This window comes from Alosa pseudoharengus, unplaced genomic scaffold (genome assembly GCF_046254945.1).
Source record: "Alosa pseudoharengus isolate Yale_2024_CS ecotype anadromous, Long Island Sound unplaced genomic scaffold, YU_APseudo_1.1 YU_APseudo_1.1_scf_13, whole genome shotgun sequence".
NCBI lineage: Eukaryota > Metazoa > Chordata > Actinopteri > Clupeiformes > Clupeidae > Alosa > Alosa pseudoharengus.
In genome coordinates, this window is record NW_027468598.1 from 8,300,001 (window position 1) to 8,315,000 (window position 15,000).

At 45.6% G+C, this 15,000-nt stretch overlaps 1 protein-coding gene across 1 annotated transcript in view; it reads right to left on the reverse strand.

The window, feature by feature from the left end:
* Window positions 1-15,000, reverse strand: part of veph1 (ventricular zone expressed PH domain-containing 1) — a 74,564-nt gene that overhangs the window by 22,027 nt on the left and 37,537 nt on the right. The window contains exons 7-9 of the mRNA XM_076281985.1: window positions 9,877-10,091; window positions 6,292-6,516; window positions 239-612 (exon numbers count right to left, since the gene is read on the reverse strand). Coding sequence (XP_076138100.1) covers window positions 239-612; window positions 6,292-6,516; window positions 9,877-10,091 — 814 coding nt within the window. The remainder of the gene's footprint in view (window positions 1-238; window positions 613-6,291; window positions 6,517-9,876; window positions 10,092-15,000) is intronic.

The following is a 15,000-nucleotide window of genomic DNA, read 5'->3' on the forward strand; positions in this document are numbered from 1 at the left end:
GATGATAATCTACAAACACCAAGAGGGATGACTAAATAAGAACTGAAATAGACTGCAGGCACTCAGTGACTATCTAAAATGGAGATGACTGGGATTTTGGGAAGACCATGAGAGCCAACTGCATCCCAAGGCATCAACCATTGTGGAGTCATTTTGGGATGGTTCTGACTGAGAATAGTTCTCCTGAATAATAGAGTGGGCCTGGAGCTGACAAGAGGAACTGTGGAACTTTTGGTACCTTCAATGACACAGTGCTCCGGTACTGGGATCTGTTTGACCATCTCTGCGCAGAAAGCCTTGATTGTGTCCAGGTTGTCCCTCATGTGCGTCCACAGCCTGTCTGTGTCCTGAGGGTTGTCCACGCCACCGCCTCTCTGTGCCCTCTCTCCTGGGTCAGACGGCTCCTGGTCACTGGGGCTCTGCGTTATGGGCACCTCCGTGGCTGAGGTGGGGGCCGGGGGTGTGGAGGACGGGGGCTCCCCCTCGGGGGTGTCTGGGCTGTGGGGACCCTCACCCAGGAGGGCCTCAGAGGTCAGCTCCACTCCATCCTCCTGACCGTTGTCGGAGTTGATGGACCTTGAGCGCACTGCATGCAGGGCCAGACTCTTAGACCTGAGGACACACACACACACACACACACACACAGGGTCTATAAGGACAGGGTCTGTTTGTCTGGGAAGCAGTATAAGATACAACCATGCAATCCAAACAATACATGGTTATGGTTATGGTAATGGAATTTATGCTTTTGTCCATAGTGACTTACAGAATATGCACATTACAATAGTTAAAATGAACAGTAAACAGTTTTTTTTTTTAAGTTGATAAGCCTTTATTGTACAGTACTCCACCAGAGGGAAGAACACATTAGATCATGTTTATTCCAACCTGAAGCAAGCCTACAGAGCAGTACCCCTTCCACACCTGGGCATGTCAGACCATCTCTCACTGCTCCTAGTCCCTGCATACACCCCCCTCAGGAAGAAATCTAAACCTGACACAAAGAACATTCAAATCTGGCCTGCAGGAGCTCTCTCTCAGCTTCAAGATTGCTTTGAGCGCACTGAGTGGAGCATATTTAAACATCCTGATTTACAGGCGCACACAGAGACTGTTCTGTTCTACATCAAGAATTGTGTTACTGTGGACAAGCGCATCCGTAACCCCAACCAAAAACCTTAGATGACCTCGGATGTCCGGACACTCCTGAGAACTTGGAACTCTGCCTTCAAGTCAGATGACAAAGAACAGTGCAGCGTGGCGAGGGCAGAGCTGCGGAGAGGCATCATAACTGGCAAGGTGGCTTATAAGAGGAAAGTGGAGGACCATCTCACCAACAAAAACTCGCTGCTGCTGTGGCACGGGCTACAGAGCATCACCAACTACAAAGGCTCCACACCCGTCACTACCGTCCCGCTTTGAGACAGAGGCTTCACACACAGCCGCACGGCCACCACAGACCTCCAGTCACAGCACACTCACACTTCAGGAACACCAGCTGAGGCATGTGCTGAGGACTGTGAACACCAGCTGAGGCATGTGCTGAGGACTGTGAACACCAGCTGAGGCAGTTAAAGACTGTGAACACCAGCTGAGGCATGTGCTGAGGACTGTGAACACCAGGTGAGGCAGGTAAAGACTGTGAACACCAGGTGAGGCATGTGCTGAGGACTGTGAACACCAGGTGAGGCAGGTAAAGACTGTGAACACCAGGTGAGGCATGTGCTGAGGACTGTGAACACCAGGTGAGGCATGTGCTGAGGACTGTGAACACCAGCTGAGGCATGTTCTGAGGACTGTGAACACCAGGAAAGCAGCCGGTCCAGATGGTGTACTCGGGAAAGTACTCTGCGTCTGTGCTGACCAGCTAGTTGGAGTCTTGACCAGGTTGTTCAACCCCTTACTGTCACAGGCTGACACCATCCCCCTGTGCCTTAAGTCAGCTACCATCATCCCTGTCCCAAAGACTACTGCCCCAAAGTGCCCCAATGACTACAGACCTATTGCCTTAACAACAGTAGTCATGAAATGCTTTGAGAGGCTCATCCTGCACCACATACAGACAAGGCCTGTCTCCCCTCAAACCTGGACCCACATCAGTTTGCCTACAGAGCTAACAGATCAACGGAGGAGAACAGGTTCTCCCCAGGGCTGTGTGCTGAGCCCTCTCCTGTACTCCCTGTACACGCATGACTGCACACCCATCAGCCCCTCCAATACCATCACATTCGCAGATGACACTACGGTCATAGACTTCAGGAAACACAAGGGGGAACCAGCCCCACTGAGCATCAATAGGGACTGTGTTCAGCGGGTGTCCTCCTTTAAATTCCTTGGGACACACTTAACTGAGGACCTCTCCTGGTCTGTCAACACATCAGCGGTGATAAAAAAGGCAGATGATAAAAAAGCACTGGTCATCTGACACTGTTATTAAAAGTCCTTAAATGACGTTAATATTGAGAAATGAGCCAATGTCGAATGTCGCTGCCTGTTTGACTCAAATATTGTTGTTGTTGTTGTCACAGCCGGTTCTGGTTCCAAGTACCATTTCCTAGCTGAATAGGCCCTTGACCACCTAATCGAGGAGCAGAGGTCATCAGCGAACAAGGAGGGACCAGTCAGTGAGAGGGCAAGCATGGACGAGACTGAGGCCAGAGAGGATGTGCAGCCTGGTGAACCAGCATGTAAGAACGCAAATAACACAGACCTCACACTACTAACGTATGCCCACAGTTGAGCTTTTATGGGAATAGCATAGACAGATTGACCAGAAATTGCTTATTCATGTCCAATTTCTTTCTAACAGGCTGGGTTGTGGCCTATGGCCAGATGTGGCAGGAAATGACGGAGCAAGATTGTCCTGTGCTTTGCAGCAACATGCCCATCATATTGATAAATATCACTGTAAGTAAAATATTTTTAAACATTTGTGTAAACTGATGCTGATAAGAGAAAATATGTTGAATGTTGCTGCATGTTTGACTACTAAAGGGTTGTTGTTGTTGTTGTTGTCAGATCTGGCCCTGGCTCCAGTTACCATTTCAACTCAAGACAGGTACATGGAAAAGCAAGCGGCCAGAAATAGCTTGGCTGGGATGTGAGAGGCTCTGGTTGCGGCCGATATATTTCTACACCCGTATTTCCTCATTGAGAGGTTTTCAAACAGCTGAATGGGGCTTAGCTGAATGGGGCCTTGACCACCTAATTGCTTGACCTAGAAAATGATCATGGGAACACCTCTAATTATAGTAAGCCTATAATCTTTATCAAAGGTCATCATCGGTGACCAAGAATAGCATTCAATTGGCACCGTACCAAAAATACAAAAACAATTGACAATAACTAAAATAATTATAATCATAATTATAATTACTCTCTTTCTTAAAGGTGCTCGAAGCGATGGCACACGTTTTTTATGCTAAAATATTTTATGTCACTTACTGCAAACATCACCTAACCAACCGCTAGCCTTTTGTGTCCTGAATATATTGTAAAAAAACGCGATCTCTGTGGACAGCCCAGACTCCAAAAACGTCAACAAAAACAACCTGAGCAAACCTAGCCCATAAAAACATAACAAACTGTTCCAGCAAATCAAAGAAGATGATGCGCGTTTAGGAGAGTTTCAATTGCACGGGAGCAGCACGGGAGGGAGGGGGAGGAAGAAGCGAGCTAGCTCTCTGTTTTGTTTGAAAGTCAACAGAAGTGACGTTACCCAGCATCACTTAGAGCACCTTTAATCAATATCTTGTTAATGCTCCAGGGTGGCTGGGCTTTGTGAACGTGGACAGGCTTGTAGAGCATGGGGAGCAGGACAGGTCATTGTGGACAGCCAAGAAACATCTACTGTCTGTGTATGTGTATGTGTATATGTGTGTGTGTGTGTGCGTGCGTGTGTGTGTGTGTGTGTGTGTGTGTGTGTGTGTGTGTGTGTGTGTGTGTGTGTGTGCTTCTATGAAAGCATACAATAGAGCTGAACTGAGGAGTAGTTACTTTCCAGTGATTTTTTTTTTTAATAAAGATGAAAAACCGAGAGGTCCTTGGCAGTAATAAATAAAGCTTGAGCCTCTACAGTCAGTGAATGGGGTACACTCATCTTATCTCTAACTAACCTCCCGAATTCTGGCATGTTAGTCCAAATGTAATCTTGTATGTTTTTATATTACATCTACAGAGCCCCTAAGGGGACATGAGCAAAAAAAAATCTAAAGTTTAGTTTCATGTGCTCATGTGAAACTTTCATGTGCGCACATGAAAGTTTCATGTGTAAAGGTTTTGCATGCGCACACAAAACTTTCATGTGCTCACATGAAAGTTTCACGTGAGCACATGAAACTAAACTTTAGATTTTAGTTTAGAAAAACCTGCATATTAGTAGTAGTCAATATGGTGGACAAGAGATAAATAAGAGAAAAAAAAGTTGAAAACCTTGCAGACAGAACATGTGTGTTGTTGTGCAGCAAACTGTGTCATGTGAAACAACTGCGTTGCTTTGTGTTGCATTGCTGAATGTCTACCCTACCATGTGTGTTGCATTGCTGAATGTCTACCCTACCATGTGTGTTGCATTGCTGAATGTCTACCCTACCATGTGTTTCTGCAGTGCACCACCATGTGCAGTAACAGCAGTTGGGTCTGTGCTCATTGTAAAAATGGCTTCATAGCCAACCTTTCAGGATTACATACAAATTGCAATTAAACATTGTAAATTAAAAAAATATATATTATTATTATTTTGCACAATGTTGTTCCATGAGAAACACTTCATTCTTGATTGTACGGAAGTGCATGATGAAATAATAGTGATAGAAATCTTCTTTCACTGTCTTTTTCCGGTAACTACTGTATACACCTCCAGACAGGAATGGCACTATGTATGTAGGTGAGTTGTACGTGGGATTGTGAAATACATTGAAAACAATGCAGAGCATTGTTTTAGTATAACAATTTGTTGATTTTGGATTATAAATGAAAATATGCTTCAGCAGATGTTTTCCAGGAGTCTTCTGTGGAGAGTTAAGAGCTTTCCGCTTTCTCGTAATTATTTTTTATGACTGTGTAATATGATGGACATGATTCTTGAGTCTTATTTGGCTATCCCCCTAATACATTCCACTGAGTGTTGCTGCTGGTGTGGTTTATAAGGCATTGTTCTTTAAGATTTATATTTGACATATACTGCTTGGGACATAAGTTAACGATTAAGGTTATTGTCTGGCAGATGCATGATCTGTTGTGGCTTGTGGAAGCTTAGAGAGGGAAGAGGTGAGTCCTGGCACAGTGAGAAGGGCTGACGTTTATCATCACAACTCCTGGGCCTTTCTTTGATTTGTTTTGTTATAACAGCAATCCATGCATAGAAATGTTTGTATTATTATTCATTTATTTATTTGCAACAGTATATTCCTTTCTGTCCACGTAAATCATCAGCCTGTCCCAGGGCTCATCCTGTGTCAGGTTAGAGCAGATGAAAGCACCTCTGTTCTTGTGTCTTCTCCACTGCAGCCTCATGGAGCCAGATCCACATTGCACAACACTCTTCTGGAAACGGTCACGGGACAATGTGCTCTTTAGCATGGATGGGAACATTTAGAGATGCTTTCACCACTCATGAAAGACCCACGCACTGGGAAGACAGAGCTAAGTGGTGGTGCAGATTCAGAGTGATCAGCGAAGAGGAGCGGAGCATTTGGTTCTGGGCACGTTAAAGAAGAGACGTGAGGCTAGTTTTCACAACTCAGCGCCATTCAGTACCACAATTCACTGTACTCCAGTACCACAATACACTGTAATCTAGTACCACAATACACTGTAGTCTAGTACCACAATACACTGTAATTCAGTACCACAAAGTCTTCAAACATGGTCCTCTCCTCTTAAAGCTGCAGTTGGCAAGATTTTTTTGATCATATTCACTGAAACCAACATATGCTCCGACAGAACAACATAAATCAGCCAGTTTTAGAAAAAACACACTTCTATCTCCACCTATTATTTGTTTTGCAAAAATCCACAGCTCCCGGTTCTTCTGGTCCAATCCAAGCAGGGCTGCGTGAGATCTGACTGTCAATCACAGTCTGGTGCAGTCTGGTGCGCACTGACGAGCACAAACTGGTAGTGGGGGAGGGACATGAGAGTTGCAAACATTCAAAACTTTGGCTTAGTCCCCTCAATCTGTCAGACTTGCCAACTGCAGCTTTAGCGTGAATGTCCCGGCTGGCTCTGTCAAATCTATGCACATGTAAGAGTGACACGGAGACTTGGCAGGGCAGGTGCTGGCTCACCCACCTGTTGAACCTCATCTCCCGGCGCTCGTCGCGGGCCGCCTGGCCCAGGCTGTAGCGGCGCTGTGGGGCCGGCGAGCTGTCGTCCGCTGGGGCCTCTCCGACCTCCTCCACCATCTTCTCCTCGAAGGCCTGGATCTTGACCGCCAGCCGCTGGTCATCCTCGCCTACGCTCCCGCCTGAGTCGGCCTCAGATGGCTTACACAGATCCTCTGCCTCCTCCTCACTTCTGAAACACACACACACACACACACACACACACACACACACATTCTTTTATACATGTACAGGAACAGAAACATGACAATGTATGCATAATCACATAAATATCTATTGCTTTCTATGGTACATTAGGTCTCTATTAGTACAACAGACCAATAGACAATATTCTCCAATTTACACATATGCACAACAAATGCTTAAACAGTGTATTGAAAGACACACAGCGTTGCGTGACTGCCAGACACATGCAAACTGCTGTACCATAACAGGTGGCAGAATGCACAGATGGAAGAGGATGTGGCTCAGACAAGGCCACAGGCTGACCTCTGACCTCAGGGGTCACAGTCACACTGTCTACCACTCATCCATACTTTCCAGGTAAAGGCTCAGCTGCTGTTTTTTGTGGCAAAAATGTCTTCCACATAAACCGTCTCAAATGAGAAACTTTTGGCCTGAAACATGTCATGGGTGAAGGGAGGTTCTCCAGCTACCCAGAGAAATACTCTCAATATCTTTGCACTGTCATTTATAATATTCATCAAGTGTAACACACACACACACGCACACACGCGCACAGACACACGCGCACACACACACACACTTTGAAACTTGTTGTTGTTGTCCTGTTCTCCTGAAAACACAACACACTTCTGCTGCTCTTACATAACTTGCACCACTATGCCACTTGCTTACTTACTGTAGGTCAAACAGAACTACCTCAGCCATTTATTGGCCTGACTTTGCACTATTATATTGACTGTCTATGCACAATTGCACAATTTCAACCCAATTTTGCTGCTCTTATTTCTTCATTGTATGTGCCTTCTTATTTACTTTTTATTGTTTACTTGAATGTTATGTTTGTCTGTGGACTTAATTGGTAAAATATGTCTTGTCTCCACCGTGGGATAGTGAGAAACGTAATTTCGATCTCTTTGTATGTCTTAGCATGTGAAGAAATTGACAATAAAGCAGACTTTGACTTTGACTTTGACACACACACACACACACACACACACACACACACACACACACACACACAGATGTCCAGGGCAGTAAAACCCACAGGCTGCTGCTCTGCTGAAATGTCCTGTGACGGGTGAGAGCATGAAAGAGATGAGTTGGGGGAGGCCTAGAGGCCTCGTCAGAGAGTCCAGTTCTCCTGGACGCCTTTCAGGGAGTGCTGAGAGGGCACACGCTCAAAACAACACCTCCTCCACTCCACTAGTCTACTCTCCTTAGAGAATCCAGCAATCCCTTGTTCTTTTTTTACTCCTCATTGTTTGCTTTAATGACATGAAAATAATCCATTTGTATTGTCAGAACTCTCTCTCTCTCTCTCTCTCCATCTCTCTTTCTCTCTCCCCCTCTCTCTCTGATTCTGGTTTTCGCTCCAGCATAACTTGAACTTTCCAAACAGACCCAAAACCCCCAGCAAAGCAAAAAATTGGACAAAATCTGGACAGAATGTTCCAGCATGTAAAAAAAGAGTGAATGTTCCGAGCCATTCTGCGTGCGGAGCCAGTTAGAAAACCTCTCAACAAGAAAATACGGGTGTGGAAATCTATCGACCGCAACCAGAGCCTCTCACATCACAGCCAAGCTATTTCTGGCCGCCTGCTTTCCATGTACCTGTCTTGAGTTGTGATTGACACCCAAATGAGTGAGTGCAATGACGTGAGCGATTCCCATTAGTGTTCAGTGTCCAAACATCCAAACCAGGTGGCTTGTTACTGTAAGACCTTATAAACAGTAGTTACAGCATCGCTACAAATCCTCACTCTGAGTCATAAAACAAATCTCTCATATGGTTCTTTGAAAAATGATTTTGCAACAGAAACTGGATATGGAAGGTGCCCATAAAATTAGCTGACTTAAGAGAGAGAGAACAGACAAAGCAAAGTTCTTTGAGAAGAAAAAGTCGTTCAGAGGAACAAAATGTGGTTTATTAAGAATGGAAAGGAATTTGTGGCATTGAAATAGTCTCACAGGAGACGCCAACAGTGAGCATGAATATTTTGTGGTGAATGGTTTCTTGGGAAAAAGAGAACTGAAATAACATTGATATAACCTTGTTATTAACATGAAGTGTCCTCATTGTCAGTCTGTTCAAGTGTAAAATGGCTTATTAATATCAGAGTTTTGTAGACATGGAAGTCTTCAGAACCCCACAATGACTTCTAGTCATATGCAGCACATTGTGTGTGTGTGTGTGTGTGTGTGTGTGTGTGTGTGTGTGTGTGTGTGGCATTTGACCAACAGCCACGCCTGCGTGTATTCATCTGTGTGTGTGTTTGGTGGTTAAGTGTGTGGCATCTACCCAGTGGGCACAAGAGAGCAATGAAGCTGTAGCTCATGCGTTATATAGGGCTGGGTGGGTGAGTGAGTGTATGTGTGCGTAAGCGCACGTGAGTCTGTGCCCTGCCAGTCCCAGCACTACCCACATGCATGCCAGTGTGATAGGTCTGTCTCTGTGTGTGCTTGTGTGCTTGTGTGTGAGTATGTGTATGTGTGTAAATGTATAGATGTGAGTATGTGTGTTTGTGTGTAAATGTATAGATGTGAGTGTGTTTGTGTGTATGTGTGTAAATATATAGATGTGAGTATGAGTGATTGTGTGTAAATGTATAGATGTGAGTATGTGTGTTTGTGTGTATGTGTGTAAATGTAAAAGATGTGAGTGTATGTGTTTGTGTTGACGTGCAAGTGCAGGCTCCAGTAGTGTCCCATTATTTGCCCAGTAGTTGAGTATGGTGCTTAAACGGTTCCTCATGCTGTAGACGTGTACTGTATGTGCTCGTGCGCTGACCCGTCGGCATGGGCCCAGTGGGCCTGTGACGGCAGTGAAGCAGTGGCAGCTGATACGGCTGCTCAGCTCTATGTGTGTGTGGACGTATGTGAGAGTGTGTGCACACCTACACGTTCCAGACCACTCCAAGCAGGCGTGAGGCGACGGTGATGCTGGAACTCAGACTGCAGAGGCGTGTGAGTGAGTGTGTATGAGTGGTGTGTGTGTGTGTGTGTGTGTGTGTGTGTGTGTGTGTGTGTGTGTGTGTGTGTGTGTGTGTGTGTGTGTGTGTGTGTGTGCATGCATGTGACTGTAAGTGTGTGTATGAGTGGTGAGCATGTGTGTGTGTGTGTGTGTGCGTAAGTGAGAGTGCGTGTGTGTGTGCACGTGCGTGTGTGTATGAGTGGTGAGCATGTGTGTGTGTGTATGTGTGTGTGTGTGTGTCTGTGTGTGTGTGAGTGTATGTATGTGTGTGAGAGTCTGTGCATGAATGGGGAGTATGTGCGTGTGTGTATGTGTGTGTGTGTGTGTGTGTGTGTGTGTGTGTGTGTGTGTGTGTGTGTGTGTGTGTGTGTGTACCTGCATGCTCCAGCAGCCTCCAGGCGTCGGGCCAGCAGGCGTGCGATGGCGGTGAAGCTGTTGCTCATGCGGTAGATGTCCTTGCCACCACCCCCCAGCAGGCCGCCGTAGCGGTCGGTCAGCCGGCGGATCTCCAGCAGCAGCGTGTGGTGGACGCTGTGCTCCATGCTGGCCAGCAGAGACACCAGATAGATCAGCGAGCTCCGCGCCTCGTCCTGCACACAGAGACCAGCCCTCGGACATCAGGGTAGGACAGGAGAGGAAGCCCTGCAGAGCCCTGTTGCTAACACACTACTACTGCTATACTAGCAGCCTTGTGCAAAATTCCAGAATTGAATTGAAATGAAACTGGCTCTTAAATTCCAATTCAATTCTTGAATTTCACTTGCATTTCAAATGAGGTAGCAAACAGGAAGCAGAATTGCAATTCGAATTGTATAATACTACTACTAGACGCTCCATTAAAGTCATGTGCCGATATAGCATACACTTTACTGAACAAGTCTAAAATCTGAGGGAGGCAGTTGTGTAAAATCTCTCTCCTCATGGAGGGGTCCCCTTCTCAGTCGAGCAGGGTTCTGTGCTGCACGTTGTCCCGTTGCACCTTTGCCAGTGGACTGTTGTCCCTGCCCAGCAGTGACAGAGACCTGGAGGCGGCCCATGACTGTGAGCCTAATGGGAGCCACAGGCCTCCACATCAGAGGGCCTGGATCAGCCCAGCGGCCGGGGGAATGAGGTAAGAGCTCGGGGGCCGAGGGGAGACACAATCAGCACCTCAAGGACCCCCCCCCGCCGCCAGCCCCGGGATCTACCCTCGCCACTAAACAACCGCTCAACACACCTCCCTCACTCTCTTCCTCACACTCTCTTCTCCTCTCTTTCTCTCTCTCGTCTCTCACACTGTTTCCTTTTGCTCAATTGTTCTCTGTCCGTCTGGACTCCTGCGGCCCTGCTTTTCATTACTACAATTAGACACACATCCGATCTGTCTGATTAGGGGCTCTAATGAGAAGATGCGTCACAACACCACCAAAGAGACCAAGGCAGGGAAGTGGAGTGAGCAAGTGTGGAACAGCTACAGTAAATGAGGATGACTGAATAAATACAAAATGTTGTAAGAGAGTAAAGCAATGAATTGTGAGTTGATGTGTGGCTTTCTTTCTTTAGAATAAGCCACGTATGTAAACATCTGGTTATGTTTAAATCAAGACACAAAAGCAACGTCCAAGGCTCCATTAATAGACTTGACTGTGCCAAGCAAAGCCAAGCAAGGCCAAGCGTTGTCTCCACAACACAGATGTGGACATACATTCACCCTCAGCACCCTAAACGCACTCTGCTTTTGGTCTGGGCAGAGGCTTAGAGAACTCTGGAGAGCCACTGGAGGGAATACCAGCTGACTACGTCTGCCAAAGTCAGTATATCAACTCTGCTGGGGTCCAACCACTCAAACCAAACATGCACAGCTCCACTTAGTCACGTACTTCCCATTACAAGACTGTTTCGAAAACAATGCTCGGTTTTTACAGCGAGAGATTTAACAGAGAGAGAGAGAGGGAGAGAGAGAGAGAGGGAGAGAGAGAGAGAGGGAGAGCGAGAGAGAGAGCTGCCAAAACAGCAACTGATAGAGAAAATGAGAGATGGAAAAACAGCTACTGCGCACTACTTCTTGCACCTCTTTGATCACTGAAGGAAGCAAATATCCGTCTCTTCTCGCTGATTCCCTACAATCCCATTTACAGGAAGCCCTGAGTTTACAAACAGTCCTGACCAGGGGTGTGGGAATATTGATCGAGACAGTAAACCAACCAGAAAATTGCATTAGAAGCCAACTTTAAAAAGGCATGAGGTAGCTCCCCACACCCACACAATCCAAACAGTTCTTAGCATCTGAAGTGTTTCAGAACGCTTTCACATAACCAAAGGCTGAGTCACGTTCTGGATGATAGACTGTTTATTTAAGGCCCGTGTAGATTAAATTGTTGCAAGGCGACGAAAGTGGCTCTGGTAATCTCACTTCACTAGTCCATCAGTCTCTCACTAGTGCGCCATGGCAGCCAACACCTCATTCAGGGGCTGGTCTGTGAAGTCCTGCCAAAGGGGCTTGTTTGTGACTAATTAGCAAGCGAACTAGACCGGAAAAGAGAGGGTGTTAGCTGGCTATTAGGTGCTCACTGTAAGGGCTTTTGGGAAGGGCTGTCTCGTTCGTAAACTCTTGGACTCACATGAAGCAGATTGGGGGGTGGTGGGGGTGGGGGAGGAGCGGGAGAGGAGGTCACATGGATCATTATGACATTTCTGTGTAATGGTGATGGAGGCATTGCTAAGCAGAACAGAGATCATCATCACATCATCACAACAGGCCAATCACTAGCCTTTCTTTACAGACATCACAAAACTGTAACCGGAGAGTCTGTTAAGAGAAACAGCGCATCTTGACAGACACATTATATGAACTACACGACACAAAATCCACATCCCCAAATGATCTGGAGCTCTGTCAGATACTCTGTAGGAAGTCTGAGGCAGAGAGAAAGGGTTAAAAGCCAGAGCTGTGAGGAGCAGACCAGAGCAGAGGGAGGAGTATGGACTGAGTTAAAAGAGGTGGCCACAGGACACATGGTGTGAAAGGTCCCAGGCCCATTCCCTCAGTGCCCATTTCAGAGTATTTATATCAATTGAGCCAATTAGGGAAGGAGGAAATGTGTCATGACTTCATGCCTCATATGTACAGTTTGTGTATGTGTGTGTCTGTGTGTGTGTGTCTGTGTGTGTGTGTGTGTGTGTGTGTGTGCGAGAGAGAGATAGAGAGACAGAGACAGAGAAAGGGAGAGAGAGAGACAGAGAGAGAGAGAACATATTTTCACCTACGCACCCTAAATAATACAGTAAATATGCTAACCAAAATAAAACAATATTTGCTTGCTTTGTAGATTTGTAGATATTTGGCATGGTGGCCTATTCTGTAAACGTGAATCGAATTGAAATTGATGTAGGGGAAAAAACATACAACATAATAAAAACAATGTACTTCAACAACAAATGCGCAATTATTATTGGAAACAAACAGAATTCTTCACTCAAGAATGAGGTGCGAGACAGGGATGCTCTCTATCACTGACCCTCTTCAATACTTATATTAATGAATATAATAATAAATAATGAAGACTCAAGCAGTTAGCAGCACCTGGCCTCTTATTAAATGACTCCAAAATCAAATTTCTTCTTTTTGCGGACGACTTGGTTCTGCTGTATCCAACAGAAGAGGGTCTACAGCAGATCCTAAGTGTCCTGCACAAGTTCTGTCAGACTTGGAGCCTGACTATTAACCCACAAAAAACAAAAGTACTAACTTTCCAAAAAAAATACCAGATATCAGGGAATGAAATTCGCCCTTGGTTCAAATGCAGTCAAACAAGCAAAAAACTACACATACCTCAGGCTGAAAATCAGCTCAACTGGTAATTTCAACTGGAATGATTTAAAAAAAGAAAGCACGAAATCTATTCAATTTGACATACCCATTCGAATCTGGCTCAAAATACTTCAAATGCAAATATTCAAATATGAAACCAATTGCATTATATGGCAGAGAAGTGTGGGGTCCTCTTATGTGCACCTAACAATGCACGCAGGGCTGATTTAGGCCAATACCCATTATTCATTCAAATCAAAAAAGAGCCATCAAATTCCACATCTCAAAAACCGCAACCCAACTCTTATTATATGATTATAAAGACCTAAAAAGCCAAGAGATGGGTGTAAAAACAACCCCCCTCATTCAATAATCCAACTAATATAACTAATAGTCAGCCTCAGGACCTTGCCACCCTTGCTCAAACAATTTGGCCTAACCAACTTATAAATGCAGGAAAATAAAATTACTTTTAATATTGGACTGAAACAACAAAAATACAAACTAAACTTCAAAGCTATTTGGCCCCTATATCAGACAGAGAAAACCTTAACCAGGTGCAGATTAAGTAATCACAGTCCGGCTATCCAGAAGGGCAGACACAGACAAACCTGGCTGCCCAGAGAAGACCGGCTGTGTACCAGCTGCAACCAAAGTGCCATAGAAACAGTTTCAATTCTTGACTGAATGCTGCCAATGGAAAGAAATACGTAAACAATTCTTTACTATTCAAAAAATGTAACCAGACTTTCAAAAATGTAAGGACAAGGGCAAGGACGAAGAGTACTGCCACTGTATTATACATGATGTTCTGTCTTTGCTTCTTTCCTTCCCATACTACCTGTACATTTATAAATGCTTTGGTGATACAAATTGTATTTTTGCCATGCCAATAAAGCTCTATTGAATTGAATTGAATTTAAAGAGAGAGACAGGGAGAGAGAGAGAGAGAGAGAGAGAGAGAGAGAGAGAGAGAGAGAGAGAGAGAGAGAGAGAGAGAGAGAGAGTAGGTGTGCATGTGTGTGACCAAGGAACCACAACTCTGCTAGAAAGTAAATAAGTTTAAAATCTGAAACTGTCCAGTATTTTCACCCCAATCAGAATGACCCTTCTCCTTGCTGCGGCTTGTGGCCAACTTGCCCTCAGCGTCTGGCAGCCTGTCCACATCCACCCACTACTTCCTGGAAAGGCGCACCAGGCCTAGGGTCTCTTGAGTCCGTCAGCAGTGGCACCCCACACTGACCTGGGCCTCCTCTGACTGATAGAGAGGGGGGCGCATGCTGCAGTGAGTTCCCAGAAATGCGTCCTCAGACCCCTCAGAGCAGAGCAGGAGGTGAGTGCCAGGCTACCCTCTCAGTGTGTGGTGCCCTACGCATGCAATCACTGGAAACAGGGCAAGAGTTACACTCAAGATACACAGACACACAAACGAACACTCCAGTAAGAAGAAATGACATGAAACACACACACACACACACACACACAACAACACACACACACAACCACACACACACACACACACACACACACACACACACACACACACACACGTGTAGCCTAAGTTTACACTACACATATTGTACACCTGCACTGACACTCCAACACACACACACACACACCTACACACACACCATCACACACACACACACACAAATGAGATTTTAAATACACACAGTCCCCTCATTTCCTCATTATCCCCTATACATTTC